This window comes from Gamsiella multidivaricata (genome assembly GCF_025024155.1).
Source record: "Gamsiella multidivaricata strain RSA 2152 chromosome Unknown BC939scaffold_71, whole genome shotgun sequence".
Lineage (NCBI taxonomy): Eukaryota > Fungi > Mortierellomycota > Mortierellomycetes > Mortierellales > Mortierellaceae > Gamsiella > Gamsiella multidivaricata.
Window position 1 is genome coordinate 34,798 of NW_026251779.1, and position 13,815 is coordinate 48,612.

Here is a 13,815-nt window from a genome sequence, read left to right on the forward strand (position 1 = left end):
AGGGGGTGTGGGAGTGTTACCAATGCCCACGGACTGTACCACCCAATGTTGTCCTTTGCACTGCCCTCCTTCGCGCACAGTGCAACAGGGGGCTGGTTACAAAGGGGGCAGTCGTTTTTTTTTTTTTTTTTTTTTTTCGTCTGGGCGCAATTGAAATCACGTGTATACTCAGCTAATAGAGTGGCACCCTCGAAGATCCTTCCTTGCCATTCGATCGTTTAGACTTTGTTTGGCATCACAACTGCATCGCACCTCCAGCTCAACACCCAGGAAACAACCGAGAAGGACAGAAACAGGTTATAATTAAAGGATACAGCCACACAAATGCCCTTCGCACAGGTACATGACCAAGAACATTCGATACAAGGGAGGAACATTTGCCTGTCCAGAATGAGTTTCTACAATACAGTACTCACATCGAGTTTGATACCGCGTCTGTAACTTTCTGCTGCAGGTAGTAATCGGCCCTCCAGGATCAGGCAAGACGACGTACTGCAATGGAATGTACCAGTTTCTCAATGGCATGGAAAGGTATGAAAAATCGATTTTTTTCGCAATTGTACCTCGATACGGAATAATGAGATACTGACGTTGTCCTGGATTGATCCCTATTGCATTGCTGTCCATAGGAAAACGAGGATTGTCAACCTCGATCCTGCCAACGAGATTCTTCCATATCCGACCGACATCTCGATTCTGGAACTGATTTCATTAGAGGATACCATGGAAAATCTCCAGCTGGGGCCGAACGGTGGCATCATCTACTGCATGGAGTATCTTGCCGACAACATGGATTGGCTTGAGGAAAAACTGAAGGCCTGTGGAGACGATTATATTGTGTTTGATTGTCCGGGACAGGTGGAGCTGTACACCCATAATGATGCCATGAAGCGGATCTTGAGCAGGCTAGAAAAGTTGGGATACAGAGTAGGCCATTCACGAAACTGCTGCGGATAAAAAAAAAAACTTCATTTACTCTTTGGACTTTATTGACTCCTTTTTCTATGATGTTTTCACGAAATAGCTCTGCTGTGTACATTTGGTGGACTCTCACTACTGCACGGATGCCGCAAAGTACATCTCTGTATTACTTCTCTCACTCAAGACCATGCTCCAACTCGAGTTGCCACATGTCAATGTTTTATCAAAGGTTGATTTAATCGAGACCTATGGTCGGCTACCGATGTCGCTGGATTTTTACACCAATGTGGCGGACCTGAGCTTTCTGCAGTATCATCTGAATCAGGATCCGTTTATGAAACGTTTTCAGCAGTTGAACGGGGCATTATGTGATTTAATCGAGGATTTTGGGCTGGTCGGCTTCGAGACGCTGTGCATTCAGGACAAGGAATCGGTCACACGGGTCGTACGGGCGATTGACAAGGCTGGAGGGTATGTCTTTGGAGGACTGGAAGAGGCGAACGAGAGTATTTTCATGACGGCCATGCGGGCAGGGTCTGAATGGGAAGATGCAGTACAGGATGTGCAGGAGAGATATTTAGAGCACGACAATCCCCACGAGGACTTGGAGCGGTTTGCGAGGGAATACAAGATGGAAAAGGACGAGGACGGAGCAGTAGCACCGACCGGTATGGATGTTGCTGAGGACGTGAAGACGAGTGCAGTGGCACAAAGAGACGATAGGAAGAAAGTCGGCTTTGTGGACGAGTTGGAATAGTAGCTGAGCGGAGTCGTGTTCATCGTGTAATGGGCTAAGCTAGACTACTAGGACGATGCTTTGCGCAGTGAAAAGAAACTCGCTTTACAAAAACGTAAGCCCATTGGAACACGAACCTTAAAAACGAGCAGCCATGCTGATGCCTGTGTCTGTGCCTGTGCCTGTGCCTGTCCCTGAATAGTATTCTTCTGGTACTTCAGCATGTTCTTTCCTATTCCTATTCCTTTTTTTTTTCTTTTTTTATCTTTGTTCCTGCTCTTTCCTTCAAGTCCTCTGCCGCCACCACCGACACCATCAACGACCGACATCCTTCTTGGAACTAGCTCTCAGTAAAAAATAGGACCCAACACCGACCCTCCTCGACATTACCATCTGAACCAAGTCAAGACACACCGCTGCATTTCTTCATACTCGAATCCAACACCAAGCAAAACGAACGCAATGAGTTTCTTTCAAACAAGATCCAGGAACAACAGCCTTGTCATGGGTGCAAACGCGCCCACGCAACATCACCAGCTCTTCCATCCACAGCCTCAGCAGCAGCGCCTTCTCTCTGTCCATCAACCCTCGCTGGGGTCGTCTTCACAGTTGCTGCAACAGGACAGCGGCGGCAGTAGTAATGGTGGCAAATCCATAGACCAGGACTATGCACTGCAGAACCAGAGGCATCCTTCCGCGCGACCCTCAGCAGTAGCACGACCACAGCTATTTTCTGACTTTTTTCGCCGATATGAACTCATGATTGAATTGTATGTTCAGCGAATGAAAACCCCCTTGACTTTTCGCATTTCGACGTGCTATCGCGGTACATGCTATATGTACTGAAGCTCCGCCCTTTTTTTTATTGCCATGTCTGATAGTACCAATCTACGGAATCCTCACCACTGCCCGTCTGGACTCTATGTGATGCCCGCTGCCGACAACATGAACTGTAAGTTCGACATAGTTTTTTCCTCTTCTGCCACTGGGCTCGCTTTATTTAGCCATGATGTTCTATTCGGGCTGACCGTAAGGGGGTGTACTGCGTACCTTCTTTGTTTGTGATGGGCAGTAAGACGGTGCTTTCGTTGTTTGCTTAACCACTCCTCTGAGCTGATAATGCCTGACCTGACCTTACGTGATCCACGCGATATGCCAGTCCACTTCTTTTTTTAAATTTGGCCATACCATGGGACCGACCTATTCCCTCTTTTTGCTTGGAGACAAACAGCTAGCTAATCTTTCTTTCACGCGATTCTTAAACGAATAGTATGGTTCGGAACATTGTTTATTCACAAGGGTTACTACCGCAATGCAGTGTTCAAGTTCCAGCTAGTGATCCCTGCTGATTACCCTGATCGTCGGCCGACAGTGCGCTTTTTGAGTGACATGTGGCATCCGCTGATCGATAACCAGGGCCAATTGGCACTACAGTATCAATTCCCACAGTGGCGACCTCATCGGGATTACCTGTTCCACGTGTTACATTTTGTCAAGGCGGCCTTTAAGAAGTGCGTCCTGGATACGATTGTGGAGAAGCAAGCTGTGAACAAGGAGGCCTATCGGATGTAAGTCAGGAGCACTTACCCAGGATTTTAGTTTATGCAGACCGCAGGAGTTGTATTAATGACCTTTTTTTTTTTATGTGAATTTCAGGTATCGGCATGAGAACAAGATTTTCGCAAAGTTAGCACAGCAGCGAGCACAGCTCTCGATCACAGAGTCGAGTCTTTATGATAACTATCCGTCCAACAACTCCATCAAGTTTTCACCGCTCAGTGACGAGGAGTTTGGTGAGTGCTTACCAATCTTCAAATGATATGGGAAACGCTGTGTTGGAGGCCAAGAGTTGTTCGGACCATGTTTGCTCATCCCAACACTGTATCTCCTTTTCGTTACTCCTGTAGTTGATATCAAGCAAAAGATGATGGGCAGTGCAGTAAGTTCCCTGTTCATATTGGACGTCTTATTGGTCGCTAATAATTTCATCCACAAGAAGTATCTTGTCTAACCATCCTATGAATATTGTCTCCTGTTCATTTTCATATAGTTGTCGACTAGTGCCTCCACTTCAACCTTGAACTTAGACATGCGCTCGGCGTCATTAGAGTCGATGAGTCGTCTGGCAGATTAGCAGAATTTTGATGCAACAAACCCGCATTAAAGCGGATTCAGCCAAAAATATACTCCATTGCTTTATTTTCCTTCTGCGTACCTCAAAGCCCGCAACCGATTATGGTAATTGTATTCAAGGATCGGGGCTACATAATATTCAATGGTGCAATCCCAGGAACCCATACGTTCTATACATGCGCTTGGTCGTTCTGAGACGTTGGTGAACTGTCAATGAACTCTCTTCGATCTCGCGCAGATCCTCCATGACCTTATCCCGCAGGCCCTCCTGTCGTGTCAGTCGAGCAGCAAACGTTCGAAGCAGGTGCACCTCGCACAAGATCAAGCCTTGGGTTTTGTATGGAACCATGCCTTTCTTGGCCCTCATCCTCGACAGTCTTTCCGTGGCCATCTGCAATGTGTTTGACAGTGGCTCCGCTGATGGCGTCAACGACAGTGATGCTGATTCAGTCGTGGGCGCGGTGGCAGAACTTGACGACAAGTCATCGTATTCCTCTGAAAGTCTTAGTTCACTTTCTTGTTGACTGTTACCTTGATCCTGACGCAGCGCAACACGTATTGTCTCCTGTGCCTTGGGGTGCCCATCGCCTGAAGCGGAAGCTAAGTTCAACAATCGCTCGACCTGTCTTAACGAGTTCCTCATCTGGAGCGATACCACGCCCAAGTTGCGACCTGCCATCCGTTGCCAGGTGCTCTTGGCCTTTGAAGAGATGGCCCACAAGAGCAGCAAACTGGGACCGACAGCCAGGAACGCAAAGTTGAGTTCGTTCGCCTTCAATAGCTTGTCTAGTGCTGCCATGGCGACCTCCACGTCCACCTTTGTCTTTTGGACCTGGATCAGGAGCGTTTGGACTAGGTTTCCTACAATGGCGCCCTTTAGTGGGGTCTAGTATGGTTGAATATAAAGGAGAGAGTTTAGAATGAGATACCGAAATAAGATGGTAGTGCTGCCATGCGATGTGAGTTTACGAACCTTGAGCTCCTGCTCGTACGCACGCATGATCATCGAAATATCGCCATTATGCACAGCCTGGGAGAGCGACTGGAGATCATCAGCTCCGAGGCGGTAGTGTTCCTTCCCAAAATCAAGCACCATGCGCTCAAGGCTCTGTTAAGGTCATTCGAAGAAGAGAAAAAAAATTAGAAATGAATCGTGTGTTCGATATCATACAGGCGTACTTCAGCATCCGTGATGAAACTTACGGCAATATCTGACTTGAGACTCTCGTTACCGAGCATCTGCAGCGAGCCTTGGTCGTCCGTGTGTCGAATAATAGCCATAATCCTCATCGAGGGCTCCCACACCCAATCTGAGACGAACCGTCTGGCAGTATCCCACGCTTCCTCGAGCATCCTGTCCAGATCCGCGCGATGTTCGCTGATATACTGAATTCCATACTTCAGCCCAAAGTATCCGATCAATACCGGGATCCAGATCCGGGTCAACCACGATGGACGAAAAAACTGTTGCGCTTGGCTCTCGGTCTGATCCACATAGCGAGGGATATACACCTGGATCAGCTTCTTTAAACGGCTCATAGTCTCGTCGTTGCTCAGATTGGAAACGTCCTGAAGGTTGCCAAGGATCGTCAGAGATCGAGCCGCGTGTCGAGAAGGAACCTTCTGTTGATGAGGGTCCGTAAGGTGACGCGTATCCTTGGAAGCCTTGTCGAGCACGCGCTCCATGAGGCAAACGGTCTTTGAGATTTGTTCCTGAACAAATTTCTCCGCATGCTCCGAGTTTTCCACGTCGATGATTGAACTAGAAGAAGATGGGGATGACGCAGAAAACGAGTCCTCAAAGTGTTCCGGATCGAGATTCAGACCCTGTTCTGCAAGTAGTCCAAGGCATTCTGCTTGGTATTCTTTGATCCGCTGCAGCTGCTTGCGGTGGCTCGTGATCTCGTAGTGGATAGCGACTGGAAAAGAGACTTGCTGAGAGATAATGTGCTTGTTGAGGAAGGTTGGGAAGTACTGGAGCAGCTGCAAAAGATGGTTTTTACGGTCTGCTTCTTGGATTGGGCCGATCAAAGAGTCGATATGCTCGCGTGCGGAGGCAATCACGGATCTTGTCAAGTTGAAGAGCCGGTGTGGCGAGGCTGAAAATTACATGCACAATGTCAGTGGCAATATCATATAGCAAATAGAAGAATAGCCCCAGAGTAAAGCGCACATTCGTTTTTCTATTACGCAAAGACACTTACTCTGAACAATATAAAGCAATCTCCACGGTTGGTTATCAAGCAACGACTGCCAGTAATTGATCTCGCTGGCCAGGGGCAACGTTGCATTCAAGATAACATTCAACAGACCCAGGTACACTGCCACTGTGCACTTTGCCACAAAGAGGTGCTCCAACTTCGAGACCTCGGCTGTCTGACGACACTCAGAAGCGGCTGCGAACAATCCCTCGACCTTTTCGATCTCGAGGAATACGCGTTCTAGGGGCGGAAGGTCGCCTGAACGAAGATCAATGGCTTCAATAGATGCTCGAAGATCCCTCAAGAGAGCCAGATTCGATTCTTCAGTGACGGTATCATCATCCTGCTGTTGTTTGGTGATGGTGTTGGATTCTTTGGTGGTGGTGCTGGCTCTGTCGGTGCCTGGGGAGCTGCGTGGGTTTATTTGACGGTGGTGGCGGTGGTGGTTGTCGATGAGCGGCTGGCTGTCGAGGTGGAAGAGCTGTACGAGGTCGTTGTTTAGGTGTTGCAACCGGTCTGTGATGAAGGTCCCCATTACGGTAAAACAGGTGTGTGAGGGCAATTGTGAAGGAGGAGAATGAGCTGACCAGGGGAAGAGTCGCACGTCTTTTATTTCGCGTCAAAGTTCAAAATCGTCATGATCGCTTCATAGACTGGCTAGAGCTGTAAAACAGTCCCGCTTAAGCTAGATCTATCTTTGACAGGCCAGGTCCCAAAAATGAGGACCCTTTGGAGACCAGGTCCACAGAGTGTTGGGCGCCCTCTCCCTGCTGTAGGGCACTGCTAGCGGAAGCAATTGGCTTCACTAGAGTCCGGAGTACGCATACCAGGCGCGTTCCCTAGTGCCGGCGTGCAATTCTACGGAGACAGTCACCTCGGCAAGGTAAACAAGATTTTTTTTTTTTTTTTTGAAGCGCACTTCAAAAGCACCTTCTTCATCCCACGCCCACACCTCACTCATTCCAGTCGCATATATACAACTATGGGAAAGTCAGCAAAGTTCTTCAAGCGTCCGACACGCAAGGAAAAGGCTGTCATGTCATTGACAAAGGGTACAGCCGAGACCAGCCTATTCGACTCTAGCAACTCAACAACGACTGGAGGGCAGAAAGGACACAGCAAGACAAAGGACGTTCTCTCCGTGACTGCCAACCCTACCATCGCCAAAAAGTCGACTATCTCCTCAGCAGGAGCACACCCACCCAAAGCCTCGCTTGCATACAAGATGCAGCTGAACGGAGGGGTCAAGCAGGCGGTCAAGGATCTAGAGATTCTGGAGGATGTAGAACTCGAGTCTGAGGACGAGGATATGGATGAGGACCATGATACCACGACACATCAGAGCAGTACAGGCAGCGGCAGCAAGGCAGCACAGGCCAACAAGAAGAAAAATGAGAACCTAGACAAGACGAAGCCAAGACTGGATTATGTTGAATTGATGTATGGCAAGCCTCAGTCTGGAAATAAGAGGAAGACATTCATGCCCAAACCAGCCCTCATCAAATAAAGACGAGCGAACTATTGCCTTCACGGCACTTTATATATGCTGCAAGTGCACAGATATTTTTGCTGTTTGCGTTTAATGGAACATGATACCCGGATGAAAAATAAACTGTCCATCCATGAATCGAGTACTAACATGCGGGATCAAGCTTAAAGACTCGGTGTGGATTTGACCCTTGTATGGCGCCATTAATAACCTCCGTTCCGTCTCATTCAGCGACAGGCAGCGGTCCTTTAGCCAGCCTGAGGAGGAACGAGCGGCTAAGTCTTCATCTTGTTTCTCTGATCTGAAATACTCGCCCTATTCCAGCCGTAGACTTGGCCGCATTGCAATCTACTGACGTTTAGCTTCTGTGCTCTGCTCTAGCATCCAATTGCCGTTTCTTTGCCATCCTTACATACTTCTGTCTCCTGGAGAGCGCGCTGAAGGAAGTATCAGTCCATCGCGCTACCACACTCCTCCACGAATCATCACTTGTTTCAGAAAATCGATCAAAGCGAGCATACCAACACCATTGGGCAAAGCAACGCCATGTACATTTAGGGTGACTTCAAGAATACGTCGATCTCAAGCCTGAAGCCTCAGAGATCAATCCCGCCAATCGTCCACCACAGGAATGGCCAGCTCAGGGACGCGTCGAATTCATCGACTACGAGACCAGATATCGCCCAGGGCTCGATCTTGTCCTCCGCGGCGTCAACTGCTCGATCAACCCTCATGAGAAGATCGGCATCTGCGGCCGAACAGGAGCAGGCAAGTCCAGTTTGACCCTGTCGCTCTTCCGCATCATCGAGGCCGCCAAGGGACAGATTCTTGTCGACGGCATCGATATCTCGACTCTGGGCCTGTACGATGTCCGCTCTCGGTTCTCGATTATCCCCCAGGACCCGGTCCTGTTTGCTGGTACTATCCGGTTCAACCTGGATCCCTTGGGGACAAGGCCCGACGTCGACCTGTGGCAGGCACTCGAGGACTCGTATCTCAAGGAATATGTCTCGGCCATGGAAGGAGGACTCAATGCGATGGTGCTTGAGGGAGGCGACAATTTCTCGGTGGGCCAAAGGCAGCTGATCTGCCTTGCACGGGCGCTTCTCCGCAAGACCAGCTTGTTGGTCCTGGACGAGGCAACGGCGGCGATTGATCTGGAGACAGATGCGCTGGTGCAGGCGATTATCCGGCAAAAGTTCCGCGAGTGCACGATCCTGACGATCGCGCATCGAATCGACACAGTGATGGATAGCGACAGGATCATGGTTCTGGACCAGGGACGGGTGGCAGAGTTCGACATGCCAGCGGCATTGCTTGCGGACCAGAGCTCGATCTTTTACTCTCTCGCCAAGCAGTCTGGGAACGCGTAGAATAGCATAGCAATAGGGATACACGACATTCATAAAGCGGCGTTGTTTATTCCCATAGCCCAGATGTGTGCCCAGATATGTGCCCAGATGTGTGTTCAGATGTGTGTCCACACGCCTGCTCAAATGTCTGCTCAGATGCCTAGGTGGTATGTCACGCGCAGTGGACACCATTTTACCGCTGTCGAGCGCCTTTTGTCTGTGGACGACGCCCAGAACTGCTTGCATGCGTGCCAGCATCGGAGCTTGCTTTGCCTCCAGCAGAGGTCCCGGCCTCAAACGGAGACATTCGATCGTCCGGCGACTCCATATCCGAGAAGACATGCTACCCCGGTTGAGGATCCTTTTCTGCTTGCTTTCCTTAAGCGTTGTCCAGGACTCACGGAAGTGACGCTTCTGGCTGTCCCTGAGACTCGCGCAAGGAACTTACTACAGCTACTCGCGTTCCACTGCTCCAAGGTCGACTCGATACAGTCCAGCAATGGTTTGGATGGATGCCAAGGGTACGGCGTGGAGTCAGCTTGTTTAGTAGAGATGGCCCTGCTACATAGGTGCTAGCAGTTGTGGAGGTATGTGTTCGCTATGGAGGTATGTGTTCGCCATGACCAGGAGTCGAACCCGGACGGACAGATTGCAAGTCAATGGCTCTTACCAACCTGGCAAAGAGCCGTGCACGGGTATAAGAATCAACTGAATTCTTTGGTTTCCACCAATCATAGTGATTCATGTGTCGAGGGGGTCTACACCATGTCTTCTCGGCTAAGAGGGTTCTGGGTTATGTGTTGAAAATGTTAATGCGAAAGGCCTGGTGCCCCTCGACACATCTTTTGACTTTTTCTTCCATGTGCTATATCTTTTTTTTTTCTTTTTTTTTGGCACCCGTTGTGACACAGCGGCTACAGGAACCAGCTGTGTGGAGGCACCTAGCAGCAGCGAATGTTCTGTGTATTGTATTTTAGCTTGATGACTGAGGCAGCTATGCGTGGTCACCTGAACCTTAGAAGAGAAAAGTAGGTGCTACACGGCGCTAAAGTCGGATTGGCACACCTGAGCTCACATCGATCGACTGCCGTCGATGTTAGATGCTGCCGCCGATGTAAGGTGCTGGCCGAGACAGCAACAGGTCGAACCCTTGCTGGGAGCCCATCCCCTGCAACTAGACATACATCGTAACAGTGAGCTGCAGCATTTGGAGCGATAACTAGGTATGTTTGCATTTGGTGTTGCAAAAGCACACCGCGCAATGTGCGTTGTGCAGTGTCCGTTGTGCAGTGTCCATGCATTGTGTAACGTCCATGGATCGACGTACTCTACGCATAACTCTTGCACGGGCTCTTATGGCACAGCTAGAAATCTGCAGTCGGCCGTCAGAGTGTCGCACTTGCCCCCAAAGAAACCAAACCGAGAGCCAGCTTGGACGGAAATCAGTACAGGCACCTCGATGTACTGCTGCTGCTTCTACTAGCGCCGGTGCAAGTGTACCAATCATCTTCAAAAGGCCTACATCCTGTCCTTCAGTTACATCGCTGTCAACACCTCCAGCACAAAGCGAGCATGTTATCGATCGCACAAGGCAACTGTTGGAGCAAACAGTAGCTGCTTCTTTATTTTATTTCATTTACTTTATTCCATTTCTTTATCTTTACTTTGCTCTACAATTTTGTAGGGAGAGAAAGGAAAAAGAAAAAGGGAAAGGAAAGGAGGAACGGAAAGGAGGGAAGGAAAGAAAGGGAAGGGAAAAAAAAGAAAAGAGAAAAAAGAGAAAAGAAAAAAGAGAAAAAAAAGAAAAGAGAAAAAAAAGAAAAGAGAAAAAAAAGAAAAGAGAAAAAAAAGAAAAGAGAAAAAAAAGAAAAGAGAAAAAAAAGAAAAGAGAAAAAAAAGAAAAGAGAAAAAAAAGAAAAGAGAAAAAAAGAAAAGAGAAAAAAAAGAAAAAAGAGAAAAAAAAAAAACGGCTTGCCATCGGTCGACCTTACTCAGAAGAGTAAAGGCCGTGCAGGGCACACCTCGAGCAGGTTGCAAGCCATGGTGCCCCAAAAAACCACGAATGTGGGAAAAAAAGAGTGGATCTCACGCAGCAACTCACCAACCCCCGCTGACCCATCTTTTTTTATTAGCCCTCGAACCCCATGTGCAACCCCCAATCGCGCAGAACAATGCCCTGATCATCACCGGCACTAGACCTACCAGGGTGTTCTTGGCAACACGAAGCCGCCCCGTCAAGCGCAGAGCAGACCACATGGGTCACAACAACAAAAAATGGCGAAAAGTGTTGCGCTCATTGCTGTTCAGAACGGAACTGCTGTTCAAGAAAAATGCAGAGAGGGGGGCCCGCTCTTCGCCGCCCACTGGTAGCCCTAGGCCTCAGAAATGGGGCCGCTCATCTTTGATTTTTTGTTTTTCGATTTCATTTTCATGGTTTTTTCGTGTTCTTCGTCCCGGTGATGAACAAAAAAAATTAGAAACGAATACGGAAAAAAAAAATACGGGGGAAAAAAAAACAACCGAAGCAGAAAAAACAGAGAACCCCGCTGTGTGCTCGTACAGTTGACTTTGCGGTGTACAAAGTCCAAGAAAGCTCTAGGAAAGGTGGGAAGAAGGGGGAAGGAGAGCGACAGAGAGAGAGAGAGAGAACAATGGGGAGGTGAGCGACGATATCAGAGTGGAGGTGCAAAGATTGGAGGCACAAAGAGTGTAGGCACAAAGAGTGTAGGCACAAAGAGTGTAGGTACAAAGAGTGTAGGCACAAAGAGTGTAGGCACAAAGAGTGTAGGCACAAAGAGTGTAGGCACAGAGAGCGCAGGTGCAAAGAGTGGAGGCTCAAAGAGTGCAGGTGCAAAGAGTGGAAGCATATAGTGTGGGGCTGTGAAGAGAGGAGTGAAGAGAGTGCAGCTGTGAAGAGAGGAGTGGAGAGAGTGCAGCTGAATGTTAGTACTTACCTTGACGTTGAAGCAGTGACAAGGAGAAAAGAAAGAGAAAAGAAAAGAAAAGAGTGAGGTACAACGGCTGGTTTACATACCGCCAGCGCCACCATCAGCGCCACCATCAGCTGGAGCCATTTACGGACGAGTGCATTGCGGAGGCGCATGCAGAGAAATACCCAGCACCGATAGCTGTATCGGTAGCAACATCGATTGCAGCAACACTAGTGGACGATACTGCTCTCAAAACGAGACAAGAATAAGTAATAGTAACAGCAGGGAAGAAGAGCGAGGGCAAAGAACGCAGACACGCACAGTGGAGACAATGGTGCTCTTTCGCAGCAGCACGCTTGTAGGCAGTGGCTGCTGAACACGTCTCAAAGCGACTCTTATCTGATCGGATCAAACTATCCACTTTGGAACACACCTTGCTGAATGGGCCCCTTCAATAGCTGATTTACGATCCATAGTTTAATGCTCCTGTGCCTGGATCAAATAAAGGAATATCACCCACTGCAACCGCTAGCGGGTGACAGACTGGCACAAACCCTGTAACGCACATCAGTAAATACGCCAAAAGAGAATGCTACAAGTAACAGCACCCGCGGGGACCTAATAGAGCCGCACCGCTAACACCCTGCAGCGTCTTCTGCAGTGCAGCCCTGTGTGATCACAAAAAATAAACCACCGATCCCAGGATCAGAGTCATCAGCAATGAGGATCGCGGCAGGCGGCAATGAGCAACAGCAGCCCTGCCGCTCTCCATGCTAACACAAACCAAGGTATTCTGCGGAGAGCAAGGAGCGGGTCCTATCTCTGTCTTCGGGCCTTCTGGTCACTGTGGCCTGACCAGGGTGGTCTAACCCTGTGCGCTCCACGCGTATGTGGCCCATGCATTTGATTCTTGATGTAATTGGAGCTCTCTTTGTTTACAGCCTAAATTTGTGGCCCAAGCACTGCACTCCCAAAGAGGCTGTGGATTTGGTTGGTGCAGCGACCATCATTGGGCTGCTGATACTGCCTCACCTCATTTTGCTCCTCCGACATGGTAGCGGTGTTCTGGGGTCCATCCATCCTGGAACACTCCATTGAGGTGCTGAAGCGATTGAGGGTCAATGCCATGTTTGAACACTGGTTGCGCTGCGAATGCTGCTCTGACGAGCTGAACGAGGCGCATTAGACAAAAGTAGTGCTTCCTCGACGGGAAAAGCATTGGTACTGACGATATCCTCTTTAGGCGGGCGTTCTACTTCACCGGCGGCCCCTGGTCGCCTGCTTCCGTAAATGCGTTGCTGCTGGCGCAGCTTCTAAGCTCAGTGATCGGTTGATAGGCCTCTGCTTTCTTTGTCTTCAACTGCTGAAGATTACTCTGCTCTAACTACCTTACCATTGCCCGGCATCAGAACCGTAGACAATTGTGTCAGCTTCTGTATCTGGTATGTAACAAAAATCTCCGTCTTGCCTGCCAGTAGTTTCCTGGACAAGGAGCCTTTCCATTTCGACCCGCAGGACTATTTGGCGTAGCGAAATCAAGATAGTCCCACAACTACAGCAACCGTGGCCAATGTAAAAAAGAGATAAAGATGCCTCATCTTCCCCCAACAATAGCGCAAATGGTTATACATTTGAGGTTGATGATGTCCATGGTACGATTAGAGTCGAAAACAGAAAACTGTCTGCGGAATTACAGGTCCTCGTTCTAGGATTGAATACATTGCTTTATTTAGAAAGACTCATGCAATTAACTCCATCCATCATATAAACAGCCATTTCTATCTGGGCTGCTCAATTGTTGGCGAGTTGAAAAGAGAAAAATGTATGGACACGACGCGCTGCTTGCGTTACATGACAATGAAAATGGTTGCAATTTTCCTATAGACGTGTCTGTAGTGAGACTAACGAGGCCGAAACTGGCAGGGAAATGTGTTCATCCATGCCAACTCTACCGAAAGACAACAAACACATCTCATAAAACTTGCTGTGCTATACTCGACGTTCTCAGAAAAGGCCGAACAGACATCTCTACTGTGTGCTGTGATTAGACATC

General features: G+C 48.8%; 4 protein-coding genes across 4 annotated transcripts; 3 read left to right on the forward strand and 1 right to left on the reverse strand.

Moving 5' to 3' along the window:
* Positions 1-212: 212 nt before the first annotated feature.
* BC939DRAFT_287858 (uncharacterized protein) lies at positions 213-1,888 on the forward strand. Its single transcript, XM_051551266.1, has 4 exons — positions 213-339; positions 455-531; positions 630-927; positions 1,025-1,888. Exons 1-4 carry the CDS (start codon positions 325-327, stop codon positions 1,676-1,678), a joined length of 1,044 nt encoding a protein of 347 aa, XP_051408610.1. The 5' UTR covers positions 213-324; the 3' UTR covers positions 1,679-1,888.
* Positions 1,889-2,161: 273 nt separating this feature from the next.
* Positions 2,162-3,476, forward strand: BC939DRAFT_401222 (ubiquitin-conjugating enzyme/RWD-like protein; the record flags this gene model as incomplete). The annotated part of the gene is made up of 4 exons (XM_051552595.1): positions 2,162-2,427; positions 2,539-2,609; positions 2,928-3,202; positions 3,327-3,476. The coding sequence occupies 4 exons, from the start codon at positions 2,162-2,164 to the stop codon at positions 3,474-3,476; spliced, it is 762 nt and encodes a 253-aa protein (XP_051408611.1).
* A 453-nt stretch (positions 3,477-3,929) lies between these two features.
* BC939DRAFT_480190 (ATP synthase regulation protein NCA2-domain-containing protein) lies at positions 3,930-6,526 on the reverse strand (the record flags this gene model as incomplete). The annotated part of the gene is made up of 4 exons (XM_051558915.1): positions 3,930-4,676; positions 4,764-4,898; positions 4,994-5,889; positions 5,995-6,526. 4 exons carry the CDS (start codon positions 6,524-6,526, stop codon positions 3,930-3,932), a joined length of 2,310 nt encoding a protein of 769 aa, XP_051408612.1.
* Positions 6,527-6,913: 387 nt separating this feature from the next.
* Positions 6,914-8,861, forward strand: BC939DRAFT_495784 (P-loop containing nucleoside triphosphate hydrolase protein). Its single transcript, XM_051559660.1, has 2 exons — positions 6,914-7,420; positions 8,068-8,861. The coding sequence occupies exons 1-2, from the start codon at positions 6,974-6,976 to the stop codon at positions 8,851-8,853; spliced, it is 1,233 nt and encodes a 410-aa protein (XP_051408613.1). The 5' UTR covers positions 6,914-6,973; the 3' UTR covers positions 8,854-8,861.
* The last annotated feature ends 4,954 nt before the right edge of the window (positions 8,862-13,815 follow it).